The sequence below is a fragment of the Pinus tabuliformis genome, chromosome 3_2 (genome assembly GCF_031772625.1).
Source record: "Pinus tabuliformis cultivar Carrire ecotype Pingquan chromosome 3_2, CPIR1, whole genome shotgun sequence".
In the NCBI taxonomy this organism is placed as follows: Eukaryota; Viridiplantae; Streptophyta; class Pinopsida; order Pinales; family Pinaceae; genus Pinus; species Pinus tabuliformis.
The window spans coordinates 984,598,784-984,625,197 of NC_142302.1; the positions used below are offsets into that span (position 1 = coordinate 984,598,784).

Genomic DNA, 26,414 nt, shown 5'->3' on the forward strand with positions numbered 1-26,414 from the left:
CTCAACACCCATTTTTTTATCATTCTCCATCTAAATTCTTACTATTTAGCATGTTTCTTTCCTTAACAATTGTTGATTTTGGGTAGCATCAGATGTGCTTTAGATTCGGAATTTTGTGGAGGGGCTAGAACACATGAGATCTCCAAGACCCATAAATTTTTTCGATAAATTCCACCTGGATGAGGAGTTATTAAAATAATTAATATTTTTAATGGGTTCCTAAGTCTAAACTTAGGAAAATAAAAATATTAATGGGTATTAATAAAGATATGGGTGAGAAGCTTCTAAGAGACGATGATCAAGTTTGTTTTAATCTTAGCCGTTGATTAGAGACTTAATCTCGGCCGTTGATTCATCAAGAGGAAAAGTATAAGAGAAGACTTGAGAGTCAGTTGGAGATACATCTGGCAAATACTCAATACCCCGAGGGAAATTGATTCTCAAGGAGGAGTTTGGTTTCAAAGGGAGAGTTGCAGGGTGGAGGAAGAGGAGGGCATCAACAACAGTCAGTGACTGAGGAGGAGGTGACGTAGGGCATTCAAGAGACAGCGCAGAGGGAAGAGCAGGCAGGCAGCACCATTGGAGACACAGTCCTCACGCAGGCTGATGCAGAGTGACGCAGAGGTGGGTGAAGGGTCTCCAGGGTGTCAGAACTTCTCCAGGAGGAGGAGAAACTTTGTCTTAGGTGTTTTCTCTTAGAAGTGTCTCAGTTTCTCTGTGAAATAATTCCTTGTAAAGCGATTGTTGCTGAAGATTAATAAAACCCTCATCTGCTGCACCGGTTTTCCCACATTGGGTTTTTCTAGGGACAATTGTCCAAAAACAACTATGTTGATGTGATTGCTTCTTGTGCTTGTATATCACTGTTATTTTCTCTATGTAATTATGTGATAACTGCAGTAGAATTTATTTTAATGTTTACTGAAGGGTGTTTCGTAAATAACTTATTGTGAGAAATAAGTGGGTGAAATAAATCAGTTATTGCAGTAGAATTTCGTATTAGAAATTTTCACATGGTATCAGAGCAGAGATCGGGCAACAGGATAGAAGAATTTGCTATGAGTCAGGAGCATGATGTCGAGGCATCAACCCAGAGGGACTCACGCAGATCTCCAGAGAAAGAAGAGAGCACGAAGAACATGGATCATGATTATTCTATGTTAGTTTCCAGACTGGAAGAAGAAGCCACTTGCCTAGCAAGTTTTGCCTCCTCTGAGGTTTGGTATATAGATAGTGGAGATTCCTGGCATATGACAGGAATACGAAAATGTTTTTTGAATTATTAGGAAGAAAGGATGAATTTTCAGATCACCATGGGAAATAAGGCAAAGTGTACCCCCGTTGGAGGAGGTACTATAGTCTTTCAAACAGAAGCAGGGGATCGACTTTGGGCAACCAATGTGCTGCATGTGCCAGGATTAGGGATGAACTTACTCTCTGTATCTCATCTGCATAACAAGGGCTATGGCGTTTTATTCATCAAGGAGAAAGTATATGTCAAACACCCAAGTTGGAAAAATAAGGCCCAGATTGGAATCAAAAGTAACAGGCTGTATAGATTACAACTAGAATCTTCAATGGCACTAATAAGCAACAGTGGGGATAAAGATTTGAATGAACTATCGCACAGGAGGATGAGACACTTACACCATGGGGCTCTGAGAATTCTTAGGAAAACAATATCAGGAGTTCCAGAATTAAGTACCAAATGAGATGATGTATGTAGAGGATGCGCATTAGGAAAGTACGCCAAGGCAGCATTTTCCAGAAGCAACAATAGGGATTGATACACTTAGATATCTGCGGACCCATGTCCACAAAAGCTCTTAGTTGTGCTGAATATTTCGTTACCTTCATTGATGACCATTCCAGAAAGACTTGGATCTACTTTTAAAAAACCAAGGATGAGGTTTTTGGTCGATTCAAAGAGTTCAAGGCTCTAGTTGAGAATCTTACAGGAAAGAAGATAAAGATATTGCGCTCAAACAATGGTGGAGAATACATCGACAAGGACTTCATTGATTTTCACGCAAGGGAAGGCATCAGAAGATAGTGGACAACCCCTTATAATTCGGAGCAGAATGGAGTAGCAGAAAGGAAGAACCGAACTATTGTTGAAGCAACCAGGGCAATGTTGTATGACTAGGATATGCCCAAGTTTCTATGAGCAGAAGCATGCAACACGACAATGTATATCTAGAACAGGCTCCTCACAGGGCATTAGGTAAGATTACTCTGGAGAGTGTCTTCACCGGTATGAAGCTTGAGGTGAGTCATTTCAGGATATTTGGGAGTTTGGCATATTGCCATGTACCCGAAGAAAAGAGGAAGAAATTGGATCAAACTGCAGAGAAAGGATATCTTGTAGGATATAGCGAGAATGCTAAGGCATATAGAGTCTATCTTTCGGGGAATAGGAAGATCGTAATTCGATGGAATGTAAAGTTCATGGAGGACAAAGCTTTCAAAAAATCCCGAGAAATGCCTTCCGAAGAGCAGTCAAAGGATGATTCGTTAGTCCAGCCACTTCGACCAGCAGAAACTAGCGCTAGTATTTCTCCTAAAGGCAAAAATCCAGAGGTGGAGCCTCAAGAAGAGGAGGAACAAATAGATATACCCACTACTAGTGGTAGAATGAGTTGAGAACTTCGATAGGTACTACGAGATGCCAAAGATTTTGTCGTGGCGCCCAAAAACAAGAAAAGGGAGAGTAGACAACCAGACAAATACCAAGCCTTGGTAGCTCAAGTTGGAGAACCGTCTAGCTTTCAGGAGGCCGTTCAGCATCAAGTATGGGTAGATGCTATGGTGGAGGAATACAGTTCCATAATGGTCAATGACGCTTGGGAGATGGTGCTCTCTTTAGCAGAACGTGTAGAAATCTCCAAAGAAATGGAGATATACTGGATGGCAGGTGGCACATTTAGCTTTGAAATGACTGTGGTTGATAGGAAGACTAAAATGGCAGGTAAGATTTAGTTTGTTTCAAATTTCATTGTCTCTTTTAGTTCATAACTTCATACTTTGCTTCAACTTTCAAATTTCATTTTTTTTTCTTATGTTTATCTTATTTGTTGTAGATGCATGGTGAAGAAGCTATGGTGGCAAAATACCCAATCTCCAAAGGCTTGCCATTCAAGTGCTTAGCCAAACATGTAGCTCCTCCGAATGCGAGTGCAACTGGAGTGTATTTGAAAAAATACACACCAAGAAGCGCAACAGGTTAAAACTTAAAATGTTCCAAATGTTCCAATTAATTTTTTGAATTCATTAAATAATATTTTTTATTATTATTATTTTATTATTTATAATTTATTAATTTATGACCGTTGTACAGGTCGTAGTCCCAACCACTGTTTTAAGAATCGGCCGCTCGGAACTGATTCGGCCGAGTTGGTTCGAGTCAAGCCTTCATCGGGTTGACTCGGCCATCAAACCGGTTTGGCCGGTCGGGCTATTACTGAGCCGACCGAGTTGTCTAACAACTTGGCCGGCTTGGTAAAAACTCGGCTGGCTTGGCCGAGTCTGAGCCTACTCGGTCGGCTCGGTAACAGTGGCCTGAAAACTAAAAAAAACAACGATTTTTTTACTTGCTTTTTGGTGAAGAGATTTGTGTTAAAAGCTGGTGGACACATGAATTCCACATTAGCTAATTGTTTTCATAGGTTGTTTACTTGTTCACTCGGCTTCCTGTGGCATGAATCGTTTAGTGCTTGAAAATAGAAAGTGATGAGTCTGGCGCTGGCAATTTGATAGGATCTAATGTTGTGAACTTTTTGCCAAGAACATGAAATCTCCTGTAAGAATGGAGCAAGACATCTGTTGCCTTCATTGTATAAAATTCCTCAAGGAACAATGTGAATTTCTAAGTAAACAATGATACTATCTAAGAACCATGTAATAAAGAGGGCACATGAAATTGAAATGCTGATCAGACATGTGATCCTAGTTAGAATGTTTATAGGTGCAATTCTCTCTTGGAAGATGGCAGTTTATCTTTATACATATTACAAAGTTGATGGGAACAAACTTGAAGTTGCCCCAAGGGATCCTAAAACTAGAGAATAGCCACAAAATATTCTATGGGGTGTAGATGGGTCTGTCATGACTGCATGTAGATGTGGATGCAGAAGTTTTGGCGTTAGGGATCCTATATCTTGATTTGTGTCACATACAAATTGCTTTTGTAGTTTCTCATGAATACATCTATTAACATCCATCTTGGTGAGATGGTCTAAGATGATTGATGAGGGTACAAGATTAAAAATACGTTACAAACTATGAAGCATGTAGGTATGCTACCAGTGGTTGATCTAGATGATTTTGGCTCCTCTAGCAGTAGCCACAAGCCAGTAGTACTAGTCATAGTTTACTTTTGTTGTAGAGGCCATTTCTAGTCTCCTTGGTTATGTGTTTTTGTTTTGATCTCTATATCATTATCATGTATGTATTGGACAGTGCACTGGGTGCCACTTTGATATAATGGATATATTCATGAGCCTACTTTGATCATATGTTGTCTTCTATCTATATTCTAATGCTGTGTGTTTGGAAACATGAATGAAAATCTTTAAAATTATGTTTTTTTATAAAAGAAAAATATTTAATGTATTTTTTACAACGATCGAGTCATTGAAATCGAGCCGGCTGAGTCGATATCGAGTCGGAGTTTTAAAACAATGGTCCCAACGACTTACTGACATGGTCTACGTCTACTACAATCTGGGCGAGGCAACTAGAAAGGACACCTGATGTGGAGGCCATCTCATTGGATGGGATTGACACCATTGATGTATGGAGGGTTGAGGCTGAGAGGCCTATCATGGAGTCGGCCGTTGACTAGTTAGAGCAGAAGGTAGTGGAGGGGGTAGAGGAGGAGGAGGAGGAGGCGACACGACCTACCCAAGCTACCCCTGTCACCAATAGAGGATGTGGTCTACCTCCTATAGCTCCTAGTTCTTCAACTTCTAGAGCACAACAAAGTACATTGTCAACTCCACCGCCATCTATATCTAGAGGGAACGTTGTTGCATTTTTTCGCAAGAGGGGCAGAGGAAATCAATAGTATTAGTTATTTTGTTCATTTTATGGTATATGACATTATGGCTCATGGTATGTGATACATTATTATATTTTTTGTTGATGTTTTGAGGCTGAGTTGGGACTCAAGAATTAGTATTCAAGACATGATTCACTGTTATTTGTGATGTAGCACTAGAAATGATATTACATATCTTATATATTAGTTATTTTATCATATTTATGTGTCAATGCATTTATTTTATGTTGTAGATGCTTTAGATATTAAAAAAAATGAAAAAAAATGAAAAAAATGAATAATTTTGTATTTGCTGATTTTTCGCCGATTTTTATCCATTTTTTCCTGATTTTCCCAATCTTTTTTGGTTTCGGACCATCACCGATTTAACCCTGATCGCAATGTTTGCAACACTGATCAAATCTCTGTCCAAGCCCATCCTTCAAACCCAACAACTGTCCAAGAACATGCTCTAATACCCCTGTAAGATACCCCACTGAGATGGCTCAAAATTTCCCCCTAAAACCTCTGTGTTTTGAATGTGTGTTCAGTGGCACATTTCGTCAAATAGTTAAATGGTATGCGTCTCTGTTTTTCCTTTTTTAAATGACCATATAATGCCAAAATATGTGCTTATGAAAATACTTCAGAACAATGGTATAATATTCATATTAACTCAGCAAGCATTAACTTCATGGATAACAATAGGGATAGCCAAGATATCAACATTCTCCACTAAAATACATATTCAGAAATTTCACATCAATCTTCAAGAGTTTACAGCCATGACATCACTTGACAAATGATACACTAGACTAAGAGAACACTGGAACCTGATATGTATGCTGCCCTACAACTCAGAGTCTGCTCCAGCAATAGATATCCAACACCTCAGTCTATGTAATGGACAACTTCAGCAAGGTATTCGACCCACTTACAGCAAGGATTTGACTTCCCCAACAAGTAGTCGGCCTCTATGCATTACTGTGAATGGGTATATCAACTCATCCAGCAAGCAAGCAAGGAAATATTGGTCCACTTTAGCACTTTTACACTTCAACACTTGAGCAATAAACCAAGCCCCAACACTCTGATCATTTCCAGCAGCTCCCACAGGGATAAACAAAGGAACATGTCCCCTTTTTGAGCACACTTTTCCCAGCAAACAGAGGTATTTGTACACACAGCCAGCAAAGGTAAAACTCGACCTTGGTTCAACAGATAAATTGATCCCCTTTTAATGCAGACTTCGACCCAACAAGTCAGGAAGGTTATTCAACCCACTTGAAAAAGGAAACTCGTGCTACAGGGGTCCCAAAACTTGACCTTGCTTTCTCTTTCAAACTCAGCCTTTATTTTAGTGAACTCATCCAGCAAAATGGGGGGGAAACTTGACCTCTCTTCAACAGTAACCTTGGCTCCAGATTTGTCTTCAAATTTCCACCTGTAAGAAGATATATAGAACACACAAAATCAGAAGATAAAATCAACTGAGAACACCTTTACTTGCATTATCTTCCGCAAATTTTCTTCTTTAGTGAAACACAATGGCGAAATCTAAGTGATTCCGCTCTTTGAACCAACTAAGGTGTATAGTTTCAACACCGAATTTTACAATGGCAACTAGGGTTCTTCAAACCCTAAGCTTTTCTCCAAAAGCTTTCCAAAAATCATTTTTTCTTAATTGGAAAATGATAGAATGAGGAGAGACTTGTCAATTTTCCCCTTTTATAACTTTATGGCCACTTTTACTGCCATTTCATATTTTTTAATTTTATAAAGTCACTTTAAGAACTTTTCACCTTATATATTGAAGGTGACTTTTCATTAGCCTAGGAGATGACCCATTTTTCACCTCTTTATCATTTATAATGTTTTTCCTAGGTGAATCATGTTCCCTTAGTTAAATTCCCCCGCCTGGCCTTAGTCTAGGGGAACTTATTAGGTGATCGAAACCTTGTTTTATGCCTCCTAAGCGGTTGGGTAAAATTTTCTCCTATGGGGTCACCCACTATTGTTGGGTAACAAATCCTATTTATTTCATTGGATGCCATATCCCTTTTGGTAATTTGTGAAGCAATACATTGACTAAAAAAAAAATAGGAGCTCAACGCTTGAGTAGTTCTGGATGCTTCTGTATAAAACTATCATCCTCCCATGTGGAATCTTCAGTGGATAAGTTCTTCCACTTGATGAGATACTCCGAAATTGATCGATTTCGTAGCTGTCGAGTTCTTGTTTCTGTGACTGCTTCTGGTTCCAATATAATTTTTCCTTCCTCGTCAAGTTCTGGCAATATTGTTTGAATTAGGAGCTTGTCGCCTATAATCTTCTTTAAACATGAAACATGGAAAACTGGGTGCACTCGAGAAGCTGCAGGAAGCTCCAATTTGTATGCCATAGTACCAATCTTTTGCAACACCTTGTACAGACCATAATACTTTGGTGATAATTTATTATCCTTCTTAGCTTGCTTGAGGGATATTTGTTTATATGGTTGTAGCCGTAGGAATACCCAATCATCTACATCAAAACTTCTTTCGTTGCGATGTTGATCTGCCTGTTGTTTCATTCTATTCTGCGCCAACACGAGGTTATCCTTTAAGAGTTGGAGGACTTGTTGTTGATGCTTCATGTGATGTTCCATTGCTTGAACCTTATAATTTTCTCTTAAATATGATGTGATGGATGGTGGTTGATATCCATAAAGTGCCATAAATGGGGTCATTTTTGTTGCTGTATGGAAGGAAGTGTTATACCACCATTCAGCTAGAGGCAACCATTTGACCCATTGTGTCTGTTTATCAGATACAAAGCAATGAAGATATCCTTCCAAACATTTGTTTACTATCTCAGTTTGCCCATCAGATTGAGGATGATAAGATGAGCTATGAGCTAACTGAGTACCGAGACAAGAAAATAATTCTATCCAAAAATTTCCAGTGAAAATGGGATCTCTGTCACTTACAATAATCTTTGGGTTTCCATGTAGCTTTTGAATTGTTTCCATAAATGCAGTAAAAACTGTACTGGCTTTAAATGGATGTGATAATGCACAAAAATGTGCATACTTGGTAAGTCTCTCAACTACCACCATGATGACACTCTTTCCCTTAGACTTGGGTAAACCTGTGATGAAATCCATTAAAACCTTCTCCCAACGTTGGCTTGGAATGGATAAAGGTTGTAATAGACCCGGGGTCTTAATTGTTTCAACTTTATTTTGTTGGCAAACCAAACATTCCGCCACAAACTTTTGAATATCTGATTTAAGGCCATCCCAAAAAAATTCCTTCTTAACCCTGTGGTAAGTTTTTAAAAATCCTGAGTGCCCTCTTATGGGAGAAGTGTGCAATTCCATAAGAATCTTTTGTTTGAGTTGGGAATTCTTACAGAGGTATAAGCGATCTTTGTACCATAACGAATCATTTTGCCAGCTAAATGTATCAGATGTACTGGAATCTTGTAACTTTCGAATAAGTGCCCACACTTCTTTATCATTCTTCCATTCCTCCCTTGCTTCGTTTATCCAATCTGGTTGGATAATAGAAATGGCGCACAACAATGCTTCCACATCCTCATCCTTTCTTGAGAGTGCATCTGCCACCACATTTTGCTTCCCTTTTTTGTAGATGATTTCAAAGTCATAACTCAACATCTTTGTGACCCACTTTTGTTGCTCTTCAGAGGATAATCTTTGTTCTAAAAAGTATTTAAGACTATCATGATCCGTTTTTACCTTGAAGTGTCTTCCCATTAGGTAGGGTCGCCATTTCTTAAGTGCATGTAGTATTGCCAACATTTCCTTCTCATAAATAGCTTTGTGTAAAATCTTTCCCTTGATTGGACGACTTTCAAAAGCAATGGGTCTTTCATCTTGCATTAAAACAATACCAATTCCATTTCCTGAAGCATCACATTCCACAATAAAGGTTTTTGTGAAGTTCGGTGTAGCTAAGACTGGTGCTTGGCACATTGCCTCTTTAAGATGTTCAAAGGCCTTTGTTGCTTCTGGAGTCCATGAAAATGCATCTTTCTTCAATAATGTTGTTAGAGGTGCTGCTATTCTTCCATAATTTTCAACAAACTTGCGATAATACCCTGTCAACGCGAGAAATCCTCGCAGATGCTTTATGGATGTGGGGATTTTCCATTCCTTAATGGCTTTAATTTTGCTAGGGTCTACCTTAACTCCTTCATGAGATACAATATGACCCAGATATTCCACCTCTTGTACTCCAAAGAAACATTTGGATCTTTTTGCATATAATTGTTTCTCCTCCAATAGTTGTAGCACCTTGTCAACATGTTTAACATGATCCTTCCAAGACTTGTTGTAGTGATATCATCAAAAAATACTAACACAAATTTTCTAAGGGTGGGTTTGAAAATGGAATTCATCAAACCTTGAAATGTAGAAGGTGCATTGGTAAGGCCAAAAGGCATGACCAAAAATTCATAATGACCCTCATGAGTTCTAAATGTTGTTTTCGAAATGTCTTCAGTCTTCATTCTGATTTGATGATATCCTGAACGAAGATTCAACTTGGTGAAGTAAATTGATCCATGCAATTCATCCAGTAATTCATCAATGACAGGAATGGGAAACTTATCTTTAATAGTGAGCTTGTTGAGCTCCCTATAATCCGGACACATGCGCCATGATCCATCCTTTTTGTGCACCAACACTATTGGAGTAGAGAAAGAACTTTGACTAGGTTGAATTATACTAGCCTCTAGCATTTCTGCAACCATACGGTCAATTTCACTCTTTTGGGCATAGGGATATCTGTACAGCCTGATGTTTGGAGGAACAATTCCTGGAATAAGATGAATAGCATGATCATGATCACGAATAGGTGGGAGACCTTTGGGAGTCTCAAATACCTTGGAATGATTGTCCAAGACTTTTTGGAGATCTGGAAAAATAGATGATTTCGATGTGGAAACATCTAGCGAACACAATTGTGCAATTACACCTCTTTGTTCCTTTTTTAGAAGCTTTGTCATATCGTTAGAGCTGATTATCTTTCTAGGTTTCCCTGCAATACCCCTTAATTCAACTTCCTTTCCTTTCACAAAAAATTTCATGAAAAGTTCTTGAAAATTACAAGCTATTGTACCCAAGGATTGTAGCCATTGGACTCCTAGTACAACATCAGCACCTCCCATTGGAATGGAAAGCATTGGGCTAGTCAATACATATTCTCCCATGGATAGCTTCATATTATGGCACTTTCCAGAGCAATTTATTGTTCCTCCATTTGCAACCATCACTTGACACTTTGGTGCTGGATATAGAAAGCAATTCAATTCTTTTGCTACCTTACAATGAATAAAATTGTGGTTACTTCCTGAATCAATCAACACTATTACCTTTTTCTTCTTGATTTGTCCTTCTATCTTGATGGTTTGAGGAGTGGTAATTCCAGCCAATGCATTACAAGATATGGTCGGATTCATTTCTTTATTATCTTGGCTTTGTTCCTGGAGTATATCCTCTTCTTTTGACCTTTCTTGCTCCTTTTCTTCTTCCTCTTCACAATCTATGTAGAATAATTTCTTCTCAGCACACTTATGACCCTTAGTGTATTTGCTATCACAACTGTAACAAAGCCCTTTTGCTCTTTTTTCTTCCAATTGTTGTGGTGTCAACCTTATAGGTTGTGGAAGACTAGGGGCAACAACACTTCCATCTTTATAGTTGTGAGTGGTATGCTTCCTGGTTGCCATAATTTTGCTTTCCATTTTTCTTGCTAACCTGAATGCCTTCTCTAATGAATCAGGTTCCCAAAGGCGAACATCATGTTGGATATTATCCTTTAAAGTCCCTATGAACACATCAATCCTATGCTCCTCTGGAATATTTTTTACCTTTATGTTCAATTTTTGGAACTCCTCAATGTGCTCCATTATTGAACCCTTTTGTTTGAGACTTATCAATTGGCTAAAAAAAGTGTTGCTTTTTGTATCTTCATAATGTGCTGTCAATTCTTCCGTAAAAATTGCCCAAGTGATAATTTGTTTACGAGAGCAAAGCCATTGATACCATACAAACTGATTTGGTTCCAAATATAAAGTTGCAATCCGTACCTTTTGTGTGTTTTGCACATTATTGAGATCAAAAAATTGCTCCATCTGTAATATCCATGTTGCGGGATCCTTGCCATCAAACCTCCTCATATCGATTTTTGGAATATTGTGGGTCGTCGATCCAACAATAGAGTCTATGAAATCATGATTAACATTTCTTTTGTTTGCATCATGGGTTTCCTTTACTACCCTTTCACCATTAGTAAGTATTTCTTGTAGAAAATTTGTCAAATCTGTCTTCAAATCTGCCATGCCTGTCTTCAAATCTATTTTCACATCGTCCATCTTAGCTTCCATGCCCTTTATCTTAGATTCCACGCCATTTATCTTAGCTTCTGTTAGCTTTTGTGAGAGAGACATTTGTTGCACTTGGTCTTATAATTTTGATATATCATGTAGCATTTCTTCCTCTTCTTCATGAGTCATGCTAGAGCTTTCAGGTTGCTTACTAGGTGTTTGCATTTTCTTTCCCTGGGGCATCAGTTACCGATAATAATGCTCTACTATGCCCTTTGAATTCTTTCAAAATAATTTTTCAAACCAAGTTTAAGCAAAAATTTAAAAACATCTACACATATTTTTTCACTTTGTAGGAGCTCAATATTGCCTCTGATGTATCTTTGTAATTTCGGATCATCCAGTTCTGAAATTGCGACTTGCAGTAACCCTCTGTGTCCTCTTTCCAATGCCACCAGTCTGATCCAAATTGGATTCTCCAAGGAAGAGTTATGCCAAATCTCCCACAGTGACCTGATTATAGACTAATTCAGTAGAGCGAACTTGTATGACGTGCCACGTGTCCCTGTTTTGACCTTTGGCTCTGAAAAATATATACAAGAAACTACAGTCTATCCTCTTTCTATACCTTATTACGGAATTTCAATCCGATGCTCTGAGAGAAATTTATGACGATTTTCCCTAGGTCACCTGTTTGGAATGTAATTCAGGAGTCTGCAAAAGGACCAACTTCCTTAGATCATATCTCCGCAAATATAGTGCGAAAACTTCTGAAATTCGAACTCGAGGTTCAGTGCTATTTCTTCTCAAATCGGATTTTTTCACTTCTAAAACATCGCATAAAAAAGGTTAGAGCGAAAATCCCACGATGACCTATATGGAGCAACGAAACCCTAGAATCCAACACTCTGATACCAAATGTTATGAAACCAGCTCACAAAAAGATAGAAAAGATAGATCAACGCCTTAGAATTCAACCTCTTTGAGGGGGCAACCTCCTTTACATTACACAAATGAATGATTCTTTGATGATTCAAATGACAAAACCTCATTTCTATCTATATATAGGAGTCTAAGGAGTCACAATATAACCCAGCCGACTTAACAATAATAATATAAAGGCACAAAAATAACAATAGATGGATTATATGGGGCACAATAATAACAATATGGGGACAATAGAGGCACAACAATATTAATAAGGGATACAACTACAATAGTAATGGGGTAATCACTAGTATTATAGGGACCTAACATGAGGTGACATAATGAGATGGGCAAGGAGTTGCAAAAACTAGACAAACACCTAGAGTAGAAAGAGGTAGAAATGAAATTGTTTGACAAGGCTGACACTATACTACTTAAGTAGCATTACGAGGAAAAGTCTATGAATCTTGAAGAAGACGAATCCAAGTGGAAACTCATTTTGGCATGGTTAGAAGATTGTTGGGGCATCTATTATTTCTACTTTGGAGAGCAAATCATGTTAATGTAAAAATGTTGATGTATATATATTTATTTGTGTGTTTGTGGGGACAATGATCTTCTTAGATGCTTGAACCAACCTACAAATTTGATTTGAGCTGAATTTTGTGAGCTTTGATGTTGAAATGGATTTGAGGGGTGCCTCTTAAGTTGTTTGTTGGAATTATTCCACCTTTTGGAAGGATACATGTTGTACCTTGAAGGCCCACATATCCACATGTCGAGGAAGATTTGGAAGGTTATTTCACGTGATTTCATTGTACACGTGGCGTGGACAACCCTTCTTTATGGGCTTTGAATTAATTAATTAGAGAAGAGGGCATTTTACTCCTCCGTAGGCTAGACTAGGGGCTTTCTCTTGAAACATTAATATTTAATTGTAAATGAAGTTGACCGTCTCCCCATAAATAAAGGTGCACTTCCTCATTATTTCTCACGGTTCGATTGGGGACGAAATCCCTTAGCAAATTCTGAATTTCTGAAATTTTGTTGGAGATGTTTTGTCCTGTTATTGGAGCTATTGATATCTGATTAAATGCACTGCATTGAAGGGATGATTTGTGGATGGCTTTGTAGCTTCTATGGATAATCATGGCTAGGGTTTATGGATGCACAATGATTTCTTGAATAACTGGTCTTTTCAAGTTTTGCGGATTTATTATTAATGTTATTAAGTGTAAATGTACTTATCTAGTGGTGAGGGTACATTCTCTTTATATTATTCTTGGATAGACCCTTTCTTTTAAAGCCTAAGAAGGTTTCTGGTGGAGAATCTTCCCTTGAATTTTATCTTGAAGCTTGTGAGAGTATTAAATATTCTTCTAGGGTTTGTAGTGGACAACCCTAGTCATCACCTTGGATCCACTTATATCTTTTCAAGGGAGACATTAGTTGACCCCATATGGCCATTTAAAAGGGTCCATCACTCACTCTTATTCTCTTGAACAAATTCGAAACCATTTTGCTAGATTTACTCTTCATATCACCTTGAAACTTATTGCCTTAAATCCCAACAATATTCATAATGCTTTCTTTCAAAATTTCAATAATTTTTTGGAATCATGGTTGGAATCTTTAAAAATATACTTTTTTCATCAACATTCTATATTTTGTGTATATTTTAATAAACTGAATCCATTGAAATCAGATCGATCCGAGTCATTCTGAGTCTGATTGTGGGTCTGAGTTGACCCTTGACCAATGTTGATTTGTGGTAGCATCAGATGTGCTCTAGCCATGAAAATTGGTAGAGAGGCCAAGGCACATAAGATCTCCAAGACCCATAAATGGTTTGGGAAAATTCCACCCGGTTGGAGAGATATTAAAATAATTAATATTTTTAGTGGGGTTCCTATGTCTAAACTTAGGAAAATGAAAATATTAATGGGTATTAATATAAAACTGGGTGAGAATGTTCTAAATGACGTGGATCAAGCCAAATTTAATCTTAGCCGTTGATTAGAGACTTAATCACGACCGTTGAAGATTCAACAGGAAAAGTATAAGAGGAGGCTTGAGGGTCAGTTGGAGATACACCAAGATTGATTAGTCAGTTCGATTTTCTGGAGCGGGGCTTGTTTAGAAAATTCGAACAAGTGATTTGTTGCAGCGAGGGGCAGTGAGTACATAGCAAAGAGGCAGGGATAGTGCCAGAGGGTCAACGCAGAGATTGAAGAGGTTGATGCAAAGGCAGCTAGAGCTACGCTGAGGCAGCTGGGGACTACGCAGAGGCAGAGAGGCTTGCGTAGGTGACGCAAAGGGCCAAAAGCTGACGCAGAGAGCCAAAAGGTTGATGCAGAGGCTTCAGGAGCTACACTGAGGCTAGCAGGGCTGACGCAGAGCTAAGAGGAAGCGCCGAAAGGATTTTCGTGAGGCAAACTAGAGCTGAGGAGCTAAATATCTGTCTCCGAGAAGAGGTATTACTGTCGTGTAACAACCTCTGTTGGGTGAGCCATTTCTGACACCCTAGTTGTACTCAAGAATCTGCATGAATAATAAAACCCTCAGAACTGCTACACCAGTTTTCCCGCATTGGGTTTTTCCGGGGACGATTGTCCAAAAATAACGGTGTCCCTTGTGTGTTTGTCTCAGTGTTTCAATGGTTGATCTGTATATGAGTTAAGGTTGCATTTGTGTTTATTTCAGTATTTATATTTATAAATAACTTGTTAATGGAATGAAAAAGTAGGAGAAATTAAACCAGATAATGCAGTAGGGATTTCTAACGTGTCAGACTTAGAAATTTCAACAACCAATTGTGAGGTTGAGTCTGAGTTCTAAAACATTGGCTAAAATACATTCAAGTAGTTATGACCATTATGCATATTTTATCACAATATGCCTTTTTGTTGGTAGAAGATCCTGAGGATGAAACTAGTAGTGTAACACACTGTTGATAATATCGGTGATATTTGAAAATATCGTGATATTTTCAACAAAACGATATATCGCCGAGAAAATATCGTGATATTTTCAAAATATCGTCAGATATCGGCAAAATATCGCGATATTTTGAAAATATCGGCAAAAATATCGCCATATTTTGAGAATATCGGCTATGTTTAAGAATTTGAAAAAATTGATTTTTTTATGCTTGTCGATGTTTGCCGATATTGCCGATAAGATGTTTGCTGGACCCTCGCCGATATTTTGCCAATACCGATATTATCAACACTGGTGTAACATTAGTGTAAAGGACATTCTAGTAGTTATGATCATTATGCATATTCTATCACAAGAAGCCTCTCTGTTGGTAAAAGATCCCAAGGATGAAATTAGTAGTATAACATTGGTCTAAAGGACATTCTAGTAGTTATGACCATTATGCATGTTCTATCACAAGAAGCCTTTCTGTTGGTAAAAGATCCCGCTGATAAAATTAGTAGTATCTCTTTCATATTGTCAAGTTCTTCCATCTTTCATTTTGTTTCATCTGCATGTCACAATTTAGAAAGACTCAATCTAAACTTAGATATACCAAAACATACTGTTGATTTCTGTAGATTCTGACATTGTTTGGTACCCAGAATTCAGGTATCTTGTATATTCTTGTTTTTCTTTACTTGTAAAATTCAGTGAATACTCATTCTCCATGTATTGGTCCCTACTTTCCGCAGTTTTGAGATTTTAATGCATTGAATGTCAATGTGATAAGCTATTCCTGAACTTGCAAGGAAACAAGAGAAAGAGTGATTTAAGGTGCATTATAGAGGATTGGTTTGTCAAAAGGTGGAGTAATCTATCCAAATTGAATTCCATGGTGGATGCTTCTCTTTAACAGATCACTTAATGGAAAACATTTTTAAAATTATAGGAAAACTAAACATCTTTGTTACTACATCACAACTTTAGTTCAAAGTTGCAGAAAATATTGATAGGATGTAAATTAGTGGACTCTGAAATTTTGTCTTCCTTTTTATTTAGAGATATAGTTGACATAGATTTTACCTATCACGCTATAGTGTTCCATTTTTTGCTAGAAAATTAAGTCCTTTGCTAACAGCATTTTGGAAACCTTGCTTCGGGTTGTACAACAGCATGTTATGTAGATGTTACAGTCATTCATGTAATGTATGAAGGGCACTGGGCATAATATTTTGGTCTTTTGTCATTAGGATCTATTTGGATGTCTTGCAAGTCTTCGTCGTATTCTGGTCTTTATGCTTTTAACTCAAAAAATGCTAAAGAGTTATTTGTTAACAAGCATTTAAGTCAATAAAAGTGATATTTGGAATAGATGTAATAGTGACTCCCCAAATACGTGGAATTTTATGGACAAGGATATGCATGAAGGTATTGTAATTCCTTTGGATTCTTGTGTGGTTTGCACATTGAAGCCAGCAAAATTACGATGAAATGGAGTTCTTTCTGCTACATTATTCTCTGTGTACTTTAATATATTTGACATTTATTTGTATATTGATAAACAGTTTTTTCCTGCTCTCTGATTGTGCAGGCAGAAAAAGTAGAGCTAGAAACTACAGTTGTTGATGAAACTCAATGTTGGTCAAAGGAGCAAGATGCATCTGGTGGATCTGGGAATGGAAGGTATAGCGGTAAGTGGCATATGGCTGATGCATATGCTTCATAGTATATCTTCCTGTGTAGGTTTAAAAATTTATACGACTTAATCTTATAATATGTTCCCTTAAACTTTTACTATCGAATCTATACAGTTATCATGTTTACAAGCATCTAAAACATCTACACTTTTCTTCCTTGTTTTAGACATTGTAGATAATTATTATATCTTTTGTGGAAATTCAGTTGTAAATTTAATTAATCCATGCATTTGTTCATTGTAACATGTGTCAATTAATTTTAACAAACTTTACTTTTGGAATAGGTATTGTTTTTTTACTCTTATGAACAACGTTTCAACATCAAATTTTATGAAGTATTATAAATTTGGACGCTCTCATTATGTGACTCACGATTCATTTTTTCTTGCTTCTAAATTATGCTTTTTTAGAAGATAAGGCCTGAGGTAGACTTATGCACTGTGATAGACAAACAGCCTTCTCAAGCAGAACCATGTGGACATTAGAAACCTTTGGTTGACCACTAATAACAATCTAATTTAGGTTGGGTAATCTAACCTAGATTAATCTGGTAACAAATCAAAGACTGAATTTGTTACATCATATCACCAGGATGTTGATTTCTAGTAGCATCAGATGTGCACTAAGTCTCAAATTTTGCTGAGAGGCTTAGGCACATGTATTCCAAAGAACCCAAAAAGCGTTATGGGAAATTCCACCTAGAAACAGTGGTATTAAAATAATTAATTATTTTTAAAAAGACCTTAAGTCGAAATTTAGGAAAATAAAATAATTGAAGGGTATTAATATAAGTTGTGGGTGTAACTTTTAGAAGAAGACAAGGATCAAGTAGAAATGATCTTAGCCATTGGTTAACTTCTAATTTGGGCCGTTGAATGTCAACAAGGGGATTATTTAAGGAAGCTTTAGGGTCACTTGGAAAAACACACTGAGAGTTCAAAAGTTCGATTTTCTGAAGTAGAGCAACTGCGGGGTGAATTTCGATAGTGAGCTGTTGCAGAGAGGGGTAGAGAAAGTTTTGGTTGAAGGATCTAATCTGAAGCCAAGAATACTCAGCAGAGAGGTAGAGAGACGCACAGAGGAGGAAACACAGAGGGCAGAGAGGGTGATGTAGATCTAGGAAGTGCTCACGCAAGCCCCATGTAGAGCAGCGCAACAACTTCCAGTGCAAAGGTCCAAATTTGCTGAAGGAGATGATGTTTCTCACTCGGGAGGGCTGGATAAGGCTCCTGAAGGCAGATCGATTCTCAGTTGGGTTGACACAGTGACTTAGAGGTTGACGCAGGGCCCATGTAGGGGCAACGTAGAAGTAGTCGGGGAACTCGCAGTTCAACTGCCGGATCATTCAGGATCGGTAGTGTTGAGTGAGATAATCTCATCAGTCTTTCTTGCCAAGTGATTTTCTCTGTAACTGGATTGCCGGGAGGGCATCCAGAGTTGTATTCAGGATACTTCTGCATAATAATAAAAACCTCAAATCTGCGGCACCGGTTTTTCCCTGCGTTGGGTTTTTCTAGGGACATTTGTTCAAAAAATACTATGTCACTGGTGTGTATCTTTCTCTATTGTTATGTTCTTGTTTCGGGCAAATTAATTAATTAAGTGAATGCTGCAGTTGTATTAGCTTCGCTATTTGTTGTAGGAAGCAGTAAATAATTTGTTTCAGTAATTAACAAATAGGAAAAGTTTAATCAGTTTTTGCAGTAGTAGATTCAGGCAGGATTCTCGAATTTTCACACAGGATGCTTGTCTCCCTCGTTGTGTTTGATTAACCATCCAGAAATGTATGCCCTTCTTCCTTGCGGAGGAATGGGAAGTTCTTTGTCATTCAGTTCTTCTTAAAGTTGTTCGGGAAACAAGGTATTCCACACAGGATGAATGTGGTATACCCAAGAAAACTTCAAGCAAATGTTTCTAAAACTTTTAAACATTTTCTTTGACGTCTTTCTACAAACAGTTTGCCTGTAAACTCTGAAAAACAACTTCAGTAAGGTACTTTAGACTTTCATCAAACATATCATGAGCATAGTGAAGAAATATTAATTCCTAGAATTCTGAGGCAAAATCTGAACTTTATTTTTAATGACCTTCAAGGAATTTACACGCATCACGAGAAGAGGAAACCTAGAAATTCTCTCCACAATATATTTAATTACTTCAACATGTAGATTCAGTCTTCAAGACATAATTCAGCCTCCAACAAAAGAGATGTTGCAGAACTTGTAATTGCTTTTAGTTGATATGCCAAGGGATACTGATCACCTTCAGCTAATACAACTCCAACCTCTGGACTCTAGGAACAAGAACTTTGGAGCATTAAAATTAAGAAAAACACACACTCTCACACACACACACACATATATTGAATGGTTGATGGTTACAAATGTGGGAGGCTCCTGGCTTAAATACTGCCTCAGGTGCCTCTTGATGAATGGGCATGATCTTTAATCATGCCCTTTGCCTAATTAATATACAGATTTGATTAATTTTTACATAACATTGCCTTCCTCTTGAAAAAATGCTTTGTCCTCAAAGCATACGTAACGACAGGTGTTGTTGACGAAACACTTTGTCTCCCAAGAAGCTTCTTCTTTTGGTAGGTCCTTCCACTTGATTAGGTATTCTTTGAATACTCGTGATCACAACTTATTTTCCCTGATGTAGATGATACCTTCTAAGGTCGGAAGTGTTGTTTGTGCTGATTGATGTTCACCAAGTGCCTTTTTAAGATAGGATACATGGAAAACGTTGTGAACATGACTTTTATCAGGAAGGCTTAAACTGTATGTTGGCTGATCTTTTTGTTGACCTGGTACGGTCCATAGAACCTTGGTGCCAATTTGTTTTTTCCCTTCTGGTTTAAGGACAATTGCTTGTAAGGTTGAAGTTTGACAAATACTGATTCTCCAACTTTAAATTCTCTCTCGGTTTTGTTTTGGTCAACTTGCTGCTTGATATGATTTCTTGCATTATTTAGATTTTCTTTTGGAGTATGGAAAACTTTTTGGGTTTCTTCTAACTGGTTTTTAACAACTGGAAGTTTTGTCTCGATGATAGCAAAGTCCTTCCATTTCAGAGGTTTGTGTTGAAGAATCAAGGGCAATTCTATGTAGTGTGATTCTTCTTGACTTGATAACAATTTGTGGAGTCTTTTACTTTTCTTGTTAGCTTAATCTTCTTCTTCTTATTATTAATGCATGTGTGTGTACTTCATCAAATTGCTACCGAAAAGATAAGAAGAAGAACACAAGATGTTGGCTCTCTGCTAGGGGCCAAAACCTCTCTTCTCTTGAGAGGAAAACCCTTTACTAAGTTTCTCTTATTGAAGCTTCTTATTGATTAATGCCAAACCCTAGACCCTTGACTAGAATGTCCTCCAAGCACAAGTCAAGTCCTTTCTCCTTTTTGCACTTTGTTCCCCGACACTTCCTTCCACCGCACTTCGTTCCCCGACACTTCATTCTCCTCCTTTTGGCACTTATTTCTTCTTTCAATTGTTAGTAAACCTTGTTGTACTTGCTCTAAATGAGATGCTTCTCTTCTATCCTTAGAGATATCCTTCATTTATGTAGACACCTTCCTTCAAATGAGATCCTTCTTGAGATGTAGGTGTAGGCTGAAGTGACTGTACAACAACTCTAGATTATCGCACGTGTGGGAGGCTTGTTGATTTGGGGTAGCATTGGATGTGCTCTAAGCCCCAAATTTTGCAGGGAGGCTTGGGCACAGGTATTCCAAGGAATCCAAAAAGTGTTTTGGGAAATTCCACCCATAAGTGATTTTATTAAAATAATTAATATTTTTAATGGGGTTCCTAAGTCTAAACTTAGGAAAATTAAAATATTAATGGGTATTAATCTAATCAGGGGTGAAACTTCTAGAAAAAGCCATGGATCAAGTCAAATTGATTTGAGCCTTTGATTATGTTTTAATCTAGGCCGTTGGTTGTCCATCAGGAAGATATAAGAAGGGATTGAGGGTCATTTGGAAAACACACAGAGATTGAGAGAAATCGATTTTCTGAAGTGAAAAGTTCTCAAGAGGAAAAATCGATTGAAGGAATCTCTTGTAGTTGAGGGGCAGGGATAACAGCTTCTAGAGAGAGAGATTCTCAGTCAGAGATACATCAACAGAGAGAGGCAATAAGTGATCTAGAAGCCTGATGCAGAGGTTGACGCAGGGCCAGAAGGGCCACACAGAAGTGATGTAGAGGTAGAGAGAGAGTTGAAAATCAGAGTAGAGGGTCAGTTTCAGCAGCCGGAAGCCGGGGTGTGAGACCAGGAGGCTGAGAGCAGTGCCTCTGGGCTTCTGATCGAATGCCCGCTGGGTGACGCAGTGCCTAAAAGGGTTGACACTGGGACAATGTAGAGGCAACGCAGAACTACCGCAGTGCTTGCTAGGGGCATCTCATCCAGTAGCTAGAACAACCGAGACTTTCCTCAGTGATTGTGTGAGGTAAACTCACAAAGCTTCTGCCAGTATTTCTCTCTATAACTGAATAACCCTGTGAGGTATTCAATGATGTATTCATATTTTTCTACTGCATAATAAGAAAAACCCTTAGAGCTGCTGCACTAACTTTTCCCCATTGGATTTTGCCGGGGACTATTTGTCCAAAAATAACTGTGTTCTATGTGTGTATTTTTCTATCTTGCTCAATATTTTGTTTCTGCATATATATAAATTAAGTGAAAGCTGCAGATTTATTTACTTCGAAATTTACTGTAGAAGGCAGTAAATAACTTGTGTGATTTAAGCAAGTAGAAGTGACATCAGTTTGCTGCAGTAGGGATTCTAGTGTAGGAATTTTCACATGGTATCAGAGCTAGTGTAGGAGAAACAAGAGGAGCAGAACTAGAAACCCCAGCGCTGAGCAGAAGGGGAAATCGAAAAGCTGCAGGAGGCAACAAGTTGAAACCTTAGAGGGTTTGCACAGTTCCTGCTAGAGGGTCGAAAATCCGAGAGAGTCTCTCTCTGAGTGAGTTGACGGAGAGAAAGAGCTTCTAGTTCGAATTTTGCAGTGGCAGAGGGAGCAATGCTTAGCCTTAGCGTGAGGAGCAATTGGTGGACGCAAATTTTTAAGTAGGCAGCTTTGCCAGGCTGAAAAGATGTTAAAAGAAAGAAGCAGCGGAGCATGGGGAGGGAATACTTCCTCAGTGATTTCGTGCTGAGGAAATCAACCAGTGTTGTGAATATCTCGATAACATCCCGATTTTATCTCGAAATCACGATTTTTTGGCCTAGTTGATGATTTTCGATTTTTACAAATATTTTGATTGTATCTTAATTTTGCCGATGTTTGTCAATTTTTACCGATATTTTACCAATTTTTTGGTTTTTCGAACCCTTGCCGATTTTATCCTGATGCCAATTTTCGCAACATTGAAATCAACATTTCTCAGTTATTGAGTAGCAGAGGAGCAACAACTTCCCAACTCCATCAGGGAGTGCATGAGTTAGCCCGGGAGCTACGCTGTAGGGAGAAAGAGGGAGTTGTTCGATAGTTTTCGGAGGAGATGGCAACTAGTGGCTTGAGGGATGAGGACAAGTTGGAAGGGGCTTCCAACTATGCTATCTGGAAGGCTAGGATGACCTTCCTGCTTGATGAGCATGCCCTCAAGATGTACGTTGATAATGTGGTGGCTGAACTTGCGGATGCAGATCTGCTGAAAAAGTGCAAGGCTGGGATGGCTAAGGCGAAGAGGATGATCCTAGATGGAGCCAAGGATCACGTGGTGTGCCACATTGCAAGCAAAGGAAATGTGGGATGCCTTGGCCACATTATATCAGGGAACTTCCGAGCAATGAAAGATGTACTTAGAGCAGAAGCTGAGATCTGCTCAGATGCAGAAAGGGGAGCGAGTGGATCCGTTCCTTACGAAACTGAAGGAGACTCGTGATGAGCTGTCAGCTACGGGACACACTCCTCAAGACTCAGAGTTAGTGAGATTGGATCTAAACGCCATCTTAGATGCTTGGAAGATCTTTGTCCAGAGTATCCTGGGCAGAGCAGCGTTGCCAAATAGGGACGAGATGTGGGCAACTTTGAAACAAGAAGAGCTGAGGAGAGACTTGCTCAAGGTAAAACTTGATGGGAGCAACAGCAACAACAGTGGGTTGAAGCCCAAAGTGGAGGAAGAGGATATCGCAACCCTTGCATCGAAGGGATAGCCGGGAAACAAAGACGTAAGGAGGACGTCTCCAAGATGAAGTGCTTCAGATGTGGCGAGATGGCCACTATGCATCCCAGTGTCCTTTGAAGAAAAAGGACAAGGATGAGAGGCATGATCCAAAAGTTGCAGCCGCAGAGATTGACAAGGAGGATATTACCATGACAGTCGAGATACCTCCAGGAGGGAGGCAGGTTGATATAGAGCTGTAGTGGGGAGGACTACAGATGGGCAGGATCCTTGAGGAGCCAACTTGTTGGATCTTCACCTTGCTACGGGAGCCCATGATCAGGAGTAGCGAAATGGTGGAGTTTCAGTTGGTGCCATAGAGTGTTGTTTCGACAGATGCAGTGGCTAAGAGAGCCAGCGACTGAGCAGCGCAAAGAAGAGAGGCAACCGTGCAAGGAGGCACAGTGCAGAGCTTCAGCAGCGCAGTCGCTTTAGAGGCAGAATGGAACTAGCAACAGTCAAGATATCAGCATCGGGGAGTATCCACTAGATACTTGTCCAGTTTTGGGTGTTTTCAGTTGCTTCTCTCAGCAACTGGGTTGCAGTACGGATGCAGTGTTAGTAGTGGTAGTGCTAGCAGAATAGTAGATGCAGTGTTTGAGAGGGAGATGCAGTACAAATGTAGCATTGGCAGTGGTAGTGTCAAAGGTAGCAGTACAGTAGCAGCAATAATGCAGTGTTTGGTGGACAACAGGTCAGACATCAGTAGCGCAAAGACGATGCTTCAGAGTCAGAGCAGTATGCAGAGAGGCAATGTATTGCTAGAGCACATTACTCGCTAAGAGGGAGTGTTGATTTGGGGTAGCATCGGTTGTTCTCTAAGCCTCAAATTTTGCAGGGAGGCTTGGGCATAGGTATTGCAAAGAACCCAAAAAGTATTTTGGGAAATTCCACCCAGAAGTTATTTTATTAAAATAATTAATATTTTTAATGGGGTTCCTAAGTCTAAACTTAGGAAAATTAAAATATTAGTGGGTATTAATCTAATCAGGGGTGAAACTTCTAGAAAAAGCAATGGATCAAGTCAAATCGATTTGAGCCTTTGATTATGTTTTAATCTAGGTCGTTGGTTGTCCAACAGGAAGATATAAGAAGGGACTTGAGGGTCATTTGCAAAACACACAGAGAGATTGAGAGAAATTGATTTTCTGAAGTGAGAAGTTCTCAGGAGGAAAAGTCGATTGAAGGAATCTCTTGCAGTTGAGGGGCAGGGATAGCAGATTCCGGAGAGAAAGATTCTCAGTTGGAGATACATCAGCAGAGAGAGGCAGTGAGTGATCCAAAAGCCTTGACGTAGAGACTGACGCAGGGCTAGAAGAGCCACACAGAAATGACGCAGAGGCAGAGAGAGAAGGTCGAAAATCAGAGCAGAGGGTCAGTTTCAGCAGCCAGAAGTCGGGGTGTGAGATCGAGAGGTTGAGAGCAGTGACTCTGGGCTTCTGATCGAATTCCCAACTGGGTGACGCAGTGCCTGAAAGGGTTGACACTGGGACAACATAGAGGTAGCGCAGAGCCTGCCAGGGGCATCTCATCCAGTAGCCGGAATAGCCGGAACTTTACTCACTGATTGTGTGAGGTAAACTCTCGAAGCTTCTGCCAGTTTTTCTCTCTATAACTGAATAATCTTGTGAGGTATTCAATGATATATTCAGATTTTGCTACTGCATAGTAATAAAAACCATCAGAGTTGTTGCACTGGTTTTCTCGCATTGAGTTTTTCCAGGGACTATTTATCCAAAAATAACTGTTTCATGTGTGTGTATTTTTCTTTCTTCCTCAGTATTTTGTTTTTGTATATATATAAATTAAGTGAAGGCTGCAGATGTATTTAATTCGAAATTTACCATAGAAGACAATAAATAACTTGTGTGATTTAATCAAGTAGGATAAGTAACATCAGTTTGCTTCAGTAATGATTCCAGTGTAGGAATTTTCACAAGGTTTACTTGATGGTGTATACCCTTCTCTCCTTCACTTGAGTACCCTTCTTCTACGCTTGAGTAGGAGGTCCTGTAGGCTTAGATTTAACCCCAAACAATGAGAGATGGTTGACTGTTTGTTGCTACTGTCATAACCACAGAGACAAACTTTCCTTTCCTCACACGTGTGGATGTAACTGGCCCTAGAACAATCCTCTTAGGCTCGGTTATGTATCCTTCTTCTTTGCTGCACGTGGAGACCTCTTCTTTGTCCTTCGTTACCCTTTACTTGCCTCTTTTACTTCGCAGATTTCAGAGATATGAATGCGTTATCTTTGGAGGAGTGGACAACCTCTATATATAGAGGATTGCCCCTCCTTTAGGCTTACTTGAATGCCGACTAGCTGTTTGTAGGTCGACTTGCTATCTTTGCTTTAGATGGCTTATTTAGCTGTGTTACATGCTTGGAGGAGACTTGACTTTGCTTGGAGGGTTATCCTTTGACTCTTATACAAACATATACATGGTGTAACATGCCCTTAAGGTCTTCAGCATTTTCTTTTGACCATTTGACTGACCTATAGCACTTTAACATGTGCTAGACCTATTTCAATGAGCAAGAAACTCATTGACATATATTATAAAAGTAATATTTCTTTTCTTGAATAAATACAAATATCAAAAGTACATTTATGAAGGCCGAACCTAGTTACATTTCCTTCAACACTCCCTCTTAACTAGGGAGGTATTCATACAACATTACAAGGTGTTTGGCTATGTTTCAATCTTGAAGAATTCACATAAGAGAAACCAGATTGGCAATCCATTTGTTATAGCATCATAGTAACCAACATTGTTTCCACAACAAGGCCTTGACTAACAACTCTGTCTCTCAATAGATCAGAGCACAATGTTGGCGAGACCAATGACTTATAGACACCGTAGTGATTGTCTCTCAAGGTACATACCCACCCAGGTGTTCACTGAGTATGACCTTCTAGGACTATTCTTATCTTGGGTTCACATCCCTCAAAGAATATCGGTCCTCTTGCCTACTCTTATCTTGGATGCCCTACACATCCTCAAAGAGTATCGGATGCCAGATGATTACGCAATCCTACCATTCTTTCTTCTCAAGTCAAGACAAGAATGTTGTGTCTATCACTCCCTCTCAATTGAGGAAGACATGCCGAAGTATCCTCTGACAAGGTACTTGTCTAAGTTCCTTTGTAATTGGGAACTTGTTATAACTCCCTCTTAGCTAGGGACTTGTCCATTCATCAACAACTTCTTCTTTGTGGGTCCTCCAGCTGCTTGATCTCCTTCTTTCCTTTGATGTCATGAAGTCTTTGTTCAAACTTCTTCCTGGTAGGGCACCATCCATCGATCACTTTCCTTCCTG

The 26,414-nt window shown here is 38.9% G+C and overlaps 1 protein-coding gene across 1 annotated transcript in view; it reads left to right on the forward strand.

Moving 5' to 3' along the window:
- Nucleotides 1-26,414, forward strand: part of LOC149183914 (oxysterol-binding protein-related protein 1A-like) — a 223,242-nt gene that overhangs the window by 75,751 nt on the left and 121,077 nt on the right. The window contains exon 4 of the mRNA XM_089417309.1: nt 16,809-16,908. Coding sequence (XP_089273435.1) covers nt 16,809-16,908 — 100 coding nt within the window. The remainder of the gene's footprint in view (nt 1-16,808; nt 16,909-26,414) is intronic.